Consider the following 14013-nt stretch of genomic DNA (forward strand, 5'->3'; position numbering starts at 1 on the left):
AACTCATTTCACAATCAATATATATATATATATATATATATATATATATATATATATATATAATTTCACTTTAATTTTATAATTTTTGTAATTAATTTGGAAATAAAAAAAGGACATAACTACCTTTGAGATAAATCTCAAGTCTTTATTAGTGACAACTATAAATATTTCATGAATATTCCATATAGATTAAATCCCTACCATTTGTTTAAAATGCATTTTTCAATGCATATTTAGCATCCTAAAAAGCCCTTAGGGCACTTGAATTCTACATATTAAACAATTTAAAAAAACCTTAGGACACTAGAAATCTACAGGTTAAACAACTTAAACTCAAATTTTTAAAGTTAAAATTAACCATTTCCTCTATAAGTTAGACTAGTCCATTAATTATTAATAATTAAATTAAAATTCTAAAAATACTATTCTAAAATAAACATATCTATCAACTATTTTAATTAAAAAACAAACTCAATTCATTTATATAATTTTTTCAATACAGAAATAATGTAGCCTCAAATTTAAAATATATATATATATATATATGTTTAAAAAGTAAAACTTATACGTTAATATAAAAAAGAACGAAGCTTACACTTTAATATAAGAAAGAAAAATCTATACATAAATATCAATATTTTTAAGATAAAATGCCTTTATTTACTATAAAAGTCAAATATATCTTTTACATAAAAATACAATAGATCAGCTCAAAATACACACATCCTAAGAGCTAGAATGGAAGATTGAAAAGGTACAAGTACATACTACACATCAATAATTACTGAGCAAAACCAAGATCATTGGAAATGAAAAATGTTGCCTTAAAGTGGACACTATTGAATCATCATTAAATGAGGTAGGTGTTCCCTAATTAAGGTAGGCATTCGCCTATATGAGGTCACTGGCCCTCGCTATCTACATCATCATCGTCACCATAACCCTCATTATCTTCTTTTTCAGTAAGAAAAAATCTGCATGTATTATATTGAGAAAATATATGGATCATGGATACAGTGAAGACAGATAGTCTTGGACTAATGATCAGAATGGAAAGCGTATGGCCTCAGTAAGAGACGAGAGCTGTAAACATACAAGGAGCGGATCCGATTGAGTGCGTATAACTGCGCAGAATATACAGCAATAGTGAGCATATGAGCGCTTGTGACTGCGCCAAGAAATGTGGAGTATCATATAAAGAAACACAGGCGGAGAATACAGCCATATTAGAATATAATGAGAGGCAATAACCCTCATTATCTTCACCATCAATTTATAGCATTTCTTCTAATTCAAGCAGCGTCTTCTTCCAACTTGTTTGAGTACCTTTGAGCAATTGTTGCATCAATTCTTGTACTCTGTCATCTGAATATTTTTCAGATAACAATTTTACAATTTCTTTCCCCCTTCTTGTTATCAAATTTCCATCTTCATTCATTATAAACATCCATGAAGGATTCCATGAATCTGAATTATAAAAAAAAATCATCACCATTTCCGATAGCATTTTCGATAACTGAATTTGATCTGAGAATTCAATTCGCACTTTCAAAGAGCGAATACGCGCCCAAAATCTGATAGCTTCATACTCAGATAACCTTAACGAAAACATTCTTTCCATCTCTGCTGATGACATTTTGGAAGGTTCCAAACTTGAATACCATCGACAATTTGTAAAAGTGAAATCCACCGCAATTTCTTTTGCACCAAAATTTGGAATATAAATTATGTAAATGATATCACTCAATTTTGTCAACATAGCCTTCATGGAATTTGTAAACTCCTCCTGGTGAAAGGAGCATAAGCATATCATTTTTTGCTGACCCGTGGCCTCTCTCAACTTTTCATCATCAACGACAAGGAGAGGAGAAAAAACAATTAGAAATGAAAATCATTTTCTTTTCAAGTCATTTTTCGAAACATACAAAAAGCAAACAAATAACAGGTAGTTACTGACCTGTTCTGACACACGTTCCAAATGCTGGAAAAGAAACATTGCATGAGGCATACCCTCCATTTGTGTCTTTTCTTTTTGTATTAATTCCTCCTCTTTTTCCGCCGTAAAAGGAAAAGCTGCTGCCCCCCAAGTGTGCAACATACGCAGTACACTATGATCATTATACGGTGCGATTGTCCCGTTGCTTTCTATTATCCTCATTTCATTCGGGTACCACCATTGCCGTCGTGGACACCCTTCAATGAGAAAATACTTGGTTGTATTTGTCAGCTGCCACGGATTTTGGAGGACCAACCATGGAACCTCTCTTGAAAACTTCTCAGATACATCCAACGTTGTGTCTTCCTGCATTATTGGAACTGTTATAATTTCAAAATTAAATCTCTCTCTCTCCACATTGTACATCTCCACTAAAGCGTGAAGAGAAATATCAAAAGAGTTGTTGGCAGGCCTGATATCTAATAAAATCGTTTTCCCTTGCAATTCGTCGACTCCGACCTACAATTTTCATATAAACGCAAACAAAATAATCAACAGTCGATAAATGGAATTTGAACAGAAACAAAATATAGATTGAACTTTAATACCTTCGTGGATTCACCATCCTTTTTCTTAAGAAAGGAAACGGAAATTTCCTCTTCTCCCCCTGCGAAGAGCTCCCTTAACAAAGCTATAGGACTCCCTCCACCTCTTTCTGCCAGTTGCTTCAATTTAAGGTATCTTCCGCACTTCGTTACCACAAAGTCCTCCACCTCCCATTCGCGATGCCGTTTCCAACAAGAAATTTGCCCACTCACAATCTCCGCGGTCATTTGGAAACTGCTGGTAAGTTCCCTGCCAAAGTCCGTCTCGAAATGATCAACTAATGAGAGCAATCTTTGAAACAATGCTTTAGTGTCTCTGTTAGCAGGAGCATGCCCCCCTATTCTATCCGCCACTTTCTGAGGCAACTGATCCCAATGGTTGCCAAAATAAACCATTTCGAAATGTGTTTGAATATCATCTATACTCTCCTCAAGTAAAGGCAAAGGAAAAGAATCAGGACAGAATTCCTCTTCGCCATCAAACATAACAAGCAGCAGCGTGTTCAGAGGACGACCAGATATATTCAGTGGCTTTCCTTCTCCATTAGTGAGCATGCTATCAAATTCTGATTGGAACTGCTTTAGAAGATTCTCCTTGTTTGTTAAACCCTGAAGAGAAAGCTAAAGTGAGTGGAAAGGAAAAATAATGTATGCTTTGCAATTTTTTCCCCTGTGATATGTTTATGTTTTAGGATCTAAACATTAAAAGAGTTAATTATAATGTGGGAACTGAAAACATGTTTGAAAAAGTGGATCACCTGCTCTGTATACACAGCACAAGACCATGATTGATTGCATTGTTGTGCTTGAATTTCCCCCCATCTTTCCTCCAACAACTCGCTTCCTGCTATGCGCAAAATTTGTAGTGTCTTCATCTTTAGCATGCTGTCTATCCATTTCCCTTCCAACTTAGAGCAATTTCTTACATCCAGAACTTCCAATGAGGTGAGGCATTGGAAATCCTCAGGGAGCTTCTTTAGCTTCTTGCAATTTCTCAGTGATAGAACTCGGAGTAGTGAGAGACCTTTGAAGTCTTTACATAATTCTTCAAGAGTCCTGCAGAATGATAAATCCAAGTGCTCCAAGTACTTGAGTTGGCAGAAACTTTCTGGCAGCTTCTGTAGACTGGAACAACCGTCCAGCGTTAGCTTTCTTAAACTTGTTACTTCTCCAAATCGCTCCGGAAGCTTCTCTAGACGGCTGCAGTCAACCATGTGAAGCTTTGTTAAAGTGGAGAAGTTGCAAAACCCATCGGGCAGTTCTTTTAAATTAGAGTTGGAGAAGTCGATTGAATTCAACTTCAGTTGCCCAACGCTTCCAGGAATACTGCTTAGCCCACAAGAATATAAATTAAGTTGAACAAGCGATGTTAACTTTTCTAAGCCAGAAGGGAGATCTTTAATGTTTTGACACCAGGATAAGTCCAATAATCTCAATGATGAAAGCTCCTCAAGACTGCTAGGAAGAGATTCTAGACTTTTGCACGCATGCAAACGGAGTTCTTGCAATGATGTGAGCTTTCCAAGACGGTTAGGAAGCGCTTTTAGACTTTTACAGTTGGATAAAATGAGTTTTCGCAGACAATTCAATGATCCCAAATCTTCTGGTAGCTGCGTCAAACCAGAACAGCTAGACATTCTCAACACTGTTAAAGAGCCCAGACTTGAAAATAATGCCGGTAATTTCTCTAAATATTGGCAACTTCTAAGTGAGAGTTCCTCCAAACCATTTCCAATTCCCAGATCTCCTGGCTCTTCAGGTAAGCTTTTGAACTGTGCATTCTTCAGTCTCAGTACTCGCAAATTGCTTAGTTGCTGAATACATTGGGAAGAGATTTGGAAGGGAGGAGAATTTAATTCAAATTCGATGTGTCTGAGACTGGAAGGCATCTGCATATTATGCAATTTGGAATATATGAAAATCATACTCTAACTATTAAAACTAATAAAACTGCGCATGATATAGCGTTTTAGATATTCCAGGAAAAGTAAGAAGAGAAATAACCAGATATTTTAGGTGAACTTACTTGACATAGGTTCTGTAAATCTTCCGGGTTGTAACATAAATGTCTGAGCTTCTCGAACTCCTTTAGCTTTGACACATCAAAAGGAAGATGGGAAGTTATCGCACTGAAAAGAAGCAGCTCTTTAAATTTATTTTCACATTCGCCCTCCACAGCTGTTAAGGGTCCGAGTTTAAGAACTCTTAAAGATCCAGACATCAAATCTAGCTTTTTCGCGGGTATACGCAGTGGATCTTCGTTGTCACTTGCCCATATGCCCTGGATCTCTTTAAGGTCCTATATATTTATTAAATATTAGAGTCAGTCATTTTGAAACAAAACCTTATATGATAAATATTTTAATTGAAAGATTGCGTACCTTATCTTCTATACGTGAGAACTTTTCAATATCAGTTTTAGTGGTCAATCTGAATCTGTTTCCTTGTGTCCTCTGGAGACCAACTTCCAATATGACATCGTGTACCCTTGCAGTCATGCTTTTCACATCTCGGGTGACAAGAGCCCTTTCCTCTAGCTTTTCCAGTTCTCCCTCTCCCACAATATCTGAAAGTTCTTTCCAGTCCCAGCCTCGAAAAAATGAACAAACATCCAAAAAAGGATCTTTCAATTTATCTTCAAGATTGTTGTAGGCAAAGACGTATTGGTCTATACTCTCCCCAATATAACCTGTCCAGTTTTTTCCTTTAGCCTCTTTCATCAATGTTTTATAATTTTCCACTGCGTTTCCTTTGCCGCCATTTATGAATCCTGCTAACACCTTCAATAGCGCCGGGACGCCTCCACATATCTTGGCTATCTCTTTAATTTGGGTAGCATTTAGTTTATTTTTATCGTCAGACAGCCTCTCTTTTGAAGACAACCTCTCTTTTAAAAGCTTCACTGCCATCGCTTCGGGCAGGCTTTTAATTTCGCAGAATACTTTTTCAACCCCTTCGCTCATTGTCATCCAGCTCACTGCATCTTTATTACGTGCAGTTATGAGCAACCTCACTTTTTTTGCATTCCCCATATTCTCAGGGAGAAGCTGTGTGAGTGCATCTGGGCCTTGTTCACGCTTATCAGGAAGCAAAACATTGTCGATATAAATAAAAGCCTCCTCCTTCTCTAACACGACAGCAATTTCTTCTTGTCCTTCGTTATAACTTCTGATCTCCTCCCCCTTTTCTCCCTTCAAATCAGATAATATACTTTTTTGCAATTTTACTACATTTGGTCGTGACTCTATATCCTGAAACAATTTAACAAAAGAAAATTTACACCCTTCTTTTTTCTGGTCAAACAGCCGCGCGAACACAGCATCTGCAAGGGTAGTCTTTCCCATGCCACCAAAGCCATGCAAGATAACCGCTACAGCATTTTTGTCGCTTTCCCACTCAAGCTTTTTAATAACTTCTTGCAATGGTTCTTCGATTCCAACTGTTGTAACCATATTTAAACACAGAAATATCAATAAATCATTTTAATAAAAACATTCACAAGTATTTAAAATAACACTTTCTCATCCGTTATCACAATTTACCTGCGTCTTTAGGATATTTTGGATAGTGTCGTTCTGGCTGGCGGACGCAATCGAAAATACATAAATCCATTTGTCTCTCCATTTCTTCGTACGTTTGCTGTAACTCTTTCTCAAGTTCAGCCAGCTCTTTTTTGTACGAAGTTGCCGAAAGAAACCTGTATTAAGAAATATTTGTTTTTCAGATCCTGTATTAAGAAATATTATTTACATTAAAAGAAGAGGTGTGAATTTATTTAGGTGGGACAAGGAATTGAGCGTCAATTTTCACCTGCGAGGTTTATAATATTAAAGTGTGTTGAGTGAGCATTCACCTGCGAATTTTGGAAGCCTCAATTTGAGTGCAGCAGACGATAGAGGCTTCAATTATCAACTCTATTGCTTTTCCTATTGAAGCCTCCATCCCTCGCTTCGATTCAGGCCGCTTTTGAAGTTCTTTAACATGTTGCTTCAATTTACTCATCTCCTTCAAGAGGGACAGACATGCAATTTGATTATCAGACATTTCTGCGTACCGCTCCCATGCATTTGCCACTACAAGAAGACCTATATTAACCACGTGTGCTGATCCCATGCCTTTGAGAAAATCCCGAGCGATTGTCTGCCCGTCGTTGGATGCAAAATCTTTCTGCATACCAGAAAAGGAAGCGTAAGAGCATTTGTGATGTAATATATGTTCACGTTTTAATAGAATAAATGTAAGTAATGATCAGTGATGGTGAAATACTTTTCATACTTACAGCGGCCTCAATGGCTTCAGAGAGTGCATCTTTTAATATCGAAAAGTTTTTTGAAACTGACAATTCGGGCTTTGTCTTTGACCGGTTATCTCTCTTTTTCTTTTTCTTTTTTTTTTCTTTTTCTTCCTCCTGCTAAAAGAAAACAATAATAAGTTTTTTAAATATCTAATTTAACCCAAAAAAAATATATATATATAATAAAAATAAATAGTATTCCTGAGAAAATAAATTAGTTTAAAAATAATAATAATATAGTGATTTTTCAATTTTTAATATAACATATTGATAATAATAAATTGTAATAATTTTTAAAACAAAATAATTATAATTAATCTAAAGAAAAAAACTTAATTTTTTAATATAATAGAGTTAAAGAATAATGATATTTACCTTGATTTCATGTTTTTTTTAATAAATTTTTTAGAATTTTAATTTAATTATTAAGTAGATAAAATAGTTTTAAAAATCATTAAATAGTTTAGAATATTTAAAATAGTATACACAAATCAAAGTTTAATATTTATCTCCAAAGTAGTTATGTCATTTATACTTTTTTAATTAAATTGTTTAATAGAAAAAATGTAATACTACTAGGTGTTATATTAAGTGAGTAATGGGTTTTTGAGAATGTGGTATTGAAAAATATGGTATTGGCACATGGTATTGTAGTAAAGCCTCTTTACAGATTAAGAATCTCCATGTTAAAATGTTGTACATTTCCATGGTTAAGAATCTTGTTCCATGTTTTTTAAAATGTATATATGTTTAAGTTATATATTAAATCGCCCATGGGGCTTGGATTGACGATGAATGGGTGCACTGTTAAGGCACTCCTTGTGATAGGTCACTGGTTCAAATCCCCCGTGGGTGCTTACCTACAAAAAAAACCTATATGGAAATAGCTCGGTCGGGTAGCTTGGTTGGTCAAAGCCCCTCACCAAGTTGTTGGCCCTCTGTCACAAGGTGTGGGTTTTATCCTCCTCAGTCCATCGAGGTGAAATTTCCATCACTAGAGTCGACTCAGTGTAAGCCCCCTTTGGGTGGATTTACCTAGGGATCTCACTGTGAAAAAAAAGGAGTGTATATGGAAATGTTGAATGATTTAGGCTAGTCTTTGGCTAGGAAGACCAAATCATAATGAGAAGTTCACTCCTTAGAGAGAGAGGGGATAGCATAATATTCAAAAAACCAAAAAAGACCATACATAAGTGGAATTTGCTTTCATTTCCAGAGATCAAGTTTGTGTGGGAGATATGGTTCTTTTCTAATGATCCAAATGTGTTTCAAGGGAAGCAAAATAGTTTTAAGTTAGGGCTCGAGATGGTGGGTCCGCAGGAAACCCCAATTGCGACCAACGAGAGTCAGGGCCTACATTTCAGGAAAGAGACTCGGGTAGCCAACAACAAATGTATGATATACGAATCGAGTAATGAGGAGGGACATAATAGTCAATAGAGCCAGTTCAAAATTCATATGAGTGGAGACCCTGTGAGTTGGCTGGAGGAGAAATTGGCATTCAAAACTGGAAGCATGAATGGCATGGAGTACGATGGGTGTAGCCCGCATGTGACAACACCTCATGATCTTAGGCATCATAAACATTCTTTATGGGAGCATGTTGCCACATCCCCTCACTTCTTGGCCAGGTGACGTAGTGGCAACCCAACCCTCAACCCTTGTTGATCCATAAACACCCCATAAGGGATAGATGTATCCTTATGAATGAGCTTCCAACACATATCCTTAAGAGGGGAGTCCTAGAGAAGTTTCTAGGTGGAGGGTAGCACTAGAGAGGAGTCCAAACATCTATGGTTAACTAACATATCATAAACTTTAATTCTTGTTTATTGAACATGGGAGGGCACAACAATTAGGATGTTAACAATAAGAGGTGAATCCTTACATATGAGTGCTTATAAACTATATCTTTTCGATATTTTATGCATCGGGGCATTGTTATGTATCTTGAAGAGCATGTTGATGACAAGTTGAGATCCCCTTCTACAAAAATCTTGGAGAAGCCTTGTACTTTTGCAATTTTCAACCTTGTGATGAGGGAAGTGAGTTCCACCACATTATTATTGTTAATGCCTAAATTACTAGAGTATATGTAAAGTGGAAGGCATCTGTGATCTTAGAATATACCACCAAAACTAGTTGGACTCAAATTCCCTTTTGATGCAGTGTCAAAATTCAGTGTTAGGAAAGAAGTGTGGGGGAGGGGACCATGTAGAGGAAATAACAAGCGATGGAGAGGAGGTGAGGAATTGAGAAGAGATGGGGGAAGAGGGGACAATATTCCATCAATTAAGAAGCCTAGCCTCTAGAACTTGAGCTTGCGAGTCAGACTCGAGACCAAGAGAGGGAAAGAATGGTTTTCTTGGTCTTAATAAGAGTAGAGTTCTAGGGAGACTCTTTACAAACCATAATAGCATAAGAAAGTGACTTAGTATCATTTTGATTCTCATAGGATATATTCGAAGAAAAAGGGATCAACTAGTTTAATTGCTTGATTTTGTTATAAACAAAAGGTAGATTTTAATAATATTAAATAATTAATTGTGAGTATGGTAAAAATAAAGTGGCCCATGGTATTTCCATCCACCCAAGGTATTTCAAGAGGAGGAAATGATTACAAAAAGAATGAAGGGAGCTCAAAGAAAATATGAGTTGATGATTTGAGAATTGAACTTGGAGCTTAAGTACCTTACTTTGTGAGGGGAAACCTTTGTGTAGAGCCTAAATTCGGTGGTGGAGCTATCCATTATAGATGGTGGAAATTAGTTTCGGTGGTGAAACATCCACCCTAGCTAGTATAAAGGGGGGATCATTTTAGGTTCTCCATTGGCACTTAACGAAGGAAATAGGATCAAATCATAGTGATTTCTAGGAATTTGGAGAAACAAATATGTGGCAACTCGTATCACTAGAAAGATTCAAGTTCTATAAGCTAAGTCGCACATTTGTAGAGGTTCAAATTATTGTAGCATCTGGTTTTTGGCTTTGGCATTTTCTAGAAAATTTTGTGAATTCACGGCTTCCCAATTCATTGTTGGAATTTATAAAAATTTAAGCAAAATTATTTATGGTAATTTTTTGAAGAAATTCTTGGTAGGAATTTTTTTTTTGACAAAAATTATTAGGAATTTGATTAAGTCTATTCCTAGATCACAATTGGAAAACCGAGGAGTAATTACATTCAATACAGAGGAAAAATATTTCTTCTAAGATAATATATGGAGTTTAAAAATTGATTCTTACCCTACTATCCTAGACAAACATTTTGTAGAAAGAACTACAACTATATAATCTACAAAATTGATCAAAAAACAAAATAAATTTGCTTAAATAATACATATATCTTCTATGGGGGATCAGTGGATATCATATCCAGGTTTCTTCCTGAAGCACCACTTGTAGTGCTACCATTCTCTCCATAATTTCACTGAACATGCATGTCCTCTAAATGATGTCAAATCCACTAGATTTCCTCTTCAAATTGTTACATTTTGTACTTTAATTTCTATTGTGCTTCCAGGAGGAACAAGATGGAGTCTGATTGCTGCCTCAACTGATGTATTATCTCACTGTACCCTTCATTTCTACCTATAGGAGGTGTTGTAGCCTACACTGCCATTTAAATTTTCAATATTATTTAAAAAAAAAAATGAAATAGTTTTGAAAATCAAAAGAAAATTTGAAAATTTGAAATATTAGTTGCGCTAACGGCAACATTGAAGGTGTTATGAAAGCGGGCCCGATCCATCTATTAAAGATCGAGCACATCCGTGAAGTGCGATCAAAAGGTTGGAAGAGGAGACACGTTAAGTACTCTGCAAGGGAATAGGAGCACGGGTTATAATTCATAGCCCAACCCCCATAGTTGACCCTCATGTCAACAAGGTTGATTGAAATCTATGGCCCATGATTACTGCAGGGGTTCAACCATGATAAACCTCTCATACACTCCCTACCCCCACAACAGGCCACCCCCATCGCTCCACTCCATCTATTCTCCTCCACGTCATCTGCCACCCTCATTCACTATCGTCCACCTCATTCACCGTACCCCGTCACCTCATCTACCACTCCATTAATTAGTTACATTAATTACACATATTTCCCCCCATTTGAATATTATATGTATAAAATACAAGCAAAATCCCTTTGTATTAGTCTTTTATTTATTCATAAGCGACCTTGCAACCAGTTCAGCAAATCTGAGTCAGCAACCATCTCGGCAACTATCACCAGCAAACTATCACCTACAGTCACCATGGCCAAACAAGTAAGTTCCTCATCATTTATTCATACCCCATTAATGGATGTTGAACGAGATGTCGATGATACCGTCTGTACAATTAAACATCATTCATTATATCAAGAGGTCATTCTGAACCATAAGAAGTCTCCTATATTCATGGCAATGGTTAGGTCAGGTGTTCTAGCTGCTTTTGTCCCCAGAACACATTTATTTCCTAAATTTATTCAATGGATAGCCTCAACAATGTACCCCAAGAAATGTTTTGTAATGAATCAGTTAGGGGAGAGTGTTTTTCAAGTAACCTCATAGTTAATACATGTTGGGTTGTTTTATTCTTTCCACGACTAGCCCACGTAGTTAACTGGGGGGTTAGAGGGGGGGCGGAGCTCCCGCTTCGTTGCGCCGATTGCGTAGCGAGCAGGTTACAGGGGGTTTGAGGGGTGCAAGTTGTTATCGCTCCAGGAAACTCTCCGAGGTTGCAGCTCGGAGATGCCTAGTAACATATAATCTTCAATATTGTTCTCAGAACTATTGGAATGGATGATGGTTTGGATCAAGTTAGATAACCATTTTAGCTCTATTCTCACTCAAGACATGCATGAACACTCTCACCAATACAAGGCTTTAGACCACTAATGCTCAATAATTTATAGATTCAATGGATAGATGGAAAATATTGATTGTACCAGCAGATTGCATACATAAACATAAATGAATGGCTAGCTACAGGTAGCAAAAGAAAATATTTATTTTATTGGCAGATGCATATATGACCGCATATGAATGGCTAGCTACAAGCAGTAAAGAAGCTTGAAAATCTAATTCATCAAAGCAGAGATAAGATGACAGTTATCTGGCCTTAGACATAAAAGAAAACATGAACAAATTGTTCAAGTGAAAGCATAGAACAGCAAAGAGAATGACATTAAACATATAATAGCAAAAGAAGCTTATATTGCTTAGAATGAAGATGAGAAGCTTGAAGGAACAAAGGAGGAACAATCTGTTGGCATTATGACACAGGCTTGGCACTATGGCACAGGTATTGTCCTTGATGGCAACTCACTCGGCAAATCACTTAGATGACAGTTCAAGCTCACAGACTCTCAAAATAAAGGAAAAGGAGATATACGCAGGTTCTTGTTGATGAAGTCGCGTATACATGCAAATTCACAGACCAAAAGGCACATACAGTTTGGAGAACTTGGTTTTTGGTCCTTGGTATTTGGACCTATGGTTTTGGACCATGGTATCTTGTCTGAAGTGTTGAACCCAGGTATTTGGACCCAGGTATTGGTTCTAAGTGGCTTTGGACCATGGTATTGAGTAAGCCCTAAGACTAGAAAAGGAGGAGGAGATCATTAGGCAAAGGCACTCAAGGATTGAATATCTTATGAAGAGAAAAATCTAGAATAATGGTCATTGGGTTATGGTGCATAGCTGGATCTGAATCAAGGAGGAACTTGAGCGCTAGAAGAAGGATAAGTTCTATTGATGGGTCAAGATCTTAAGGCTTGAAGAGAAGTATCTTTGTGTGATTTTGATCTTTTATATTTGCCGCATGACTTGATCTGTAAATCTAATGATCTGGGTATAACTGATGTCTGAATAGTTGAAAAGGGTAAATTATCTTTTACAGATCTGTACGCAAGTTCAACATCGCAAAGGCACGTATACACGCTGGTTTGATAATTCAAAACAGCGTATACGCAGGTTTGCCTTAATATATCAGCGTATGCATGCAGGTTCTACATATTGAAGTAGCGTACGTCTCATAAAATATATTTTAGCTACTTATGTTTATTGCTACAGTGCTCTAGGTTCAGGATTGGTTTCTGGTTACTATTACTGTATTCTGGCTACAGCATTTAGAGAAGTGATTGTTTGATTCAATTTTTGGTTGGTGGAAAGGAGATTGGTTGATGCAAATATATTTGATGTTTGATTGATGTTATTGATGGATCTAGTCTCAAAATTTATGAAACGTGGTCCCTGGAAGAAAAGAGAAGGTTGTAGCCTTTTGTAGGTTAGTACCTACATACTAGTACAACAGCTAGTACAAGAGCTAAGGGGGTTGTAGCTCCCTTCCAGGAGAAGCTGGAGAACAAGAGAAGGTTGTAGCCTTCTGTAGGTAGAAACCTGCGTATTGGTATAAGACTGCACCAATACATAAATATTGTAAAAAGAAGTTTCTTATTAAAAGAAGATAGACATGAATTTCAGCAGGTGGTTTTCATCCACATTGGGTTTCCACCTTATATCTTGTGTTCATGTGTGTGATTGCCTGTACTGTTTACTGCACTTAATTACTGTCTTATGGTTCTCATACATAGATTAAGATCAGCTAACTAAATTAGAAGTCTGCAAGATATACATGGTTTTCTCTAAACACAGTTGCATATATACATAGGTTGAATTAACAGAAGTAGTGTATATAAATTTGTTTATGGAAATGAAAAATTGTTAAATTGCTAATACTAATTCACCCCCCCCCCCTCTCAGTATTATTTCCAACAATTGGTATCAGAGCAGGTCCTTCAGAAGAAGCTTGATCGCTTGAAGGAAGATCTATCATCATGAGCAACTACGAAAAAGAGGCATCCATCAGGCCACCAATCTTTGATGGGAGCAACTTCATCTATTGGAAGGTACGAACCACAACCTATCTTCAATCTCTTGGTACAGAAGTTTGGGATATCATGGAAGGAGGATACACATTTCCATCAGCAACTCCTACAGATACGGCTGGTAAAAAGGTGTATGGGACAAATGCAAAGGCCGTCAATACTCTATTGGAGAGTCTATCTCAATTAGAATTCATCAAGGTTATGCAGCTCAAAACCTCCAAAGAAATATGGGACAAGATCATTCTAAGATATGAAGGAGACGATCAGGTAAAACGTGAAAAACTACAATCTCTCAAAATTCA

The 14013-nt window shown here is 36.6% G+C and overlaps 1 protein-coding gene across 1 annotated transcript in view; it reads right to left on the bottom strand.

Moving 5' to 3' along the window:
* Positions 1-755: 755 nt before the first annotated feature.
* Positions 756-14013, bottom strand: part of LOC149210666 (uncharacterized) — a 99234-nt gene continuing 85976 nt past the window's right edge. Inside the window, exons 2-10 of the mRNA XM_089396760.1 lie at positions 6821-6949; positions 6395-6708; positions 6084-6238; positions 4923-5980; positions 4568-4840; positions 3300-4430; positions 2545-3150; positions 1958-2455; positions 756-1840 (exon numbers count right to left, since the gene is read on the bottom strand). Coding sequence (XP_089252886.1) covers positions 1274-1840; positions 1958-2455; positions 2545-3150; positions 3300-4430; positions 4568-4840; positions 4923-5980; positions 6084-6238; positions 6395-6708; positions 6821-6949 — 4731 coding nt within the window. The 3' untranslated portion in view covers positions 756-1273. The remainder of the gene's footprint in view (positions 1841-1957; positions 2456-2544; positions 3151-3299; positions 4431-4567; positions 4841-4922; positions 5981-6083; positions 6239-6394; positions 6709-6820; positions 6950-14013) is intronic.

This window comes from Pinus tabuliformis, chromosome 1_2, assembly GCF_031772625.1.
Source record: "Pinus tabuliformis cultivar Carrire ecotype Pingquan chromosome 1_2, CPIR1, whole genome shotgun sequence".
Lineage (NCBI taxonomy): Eukaryota > Viridiplantae > Streptophyta > Pinopsida > Pinales > Pinaceae > Pinus > Pinus tabuliformis.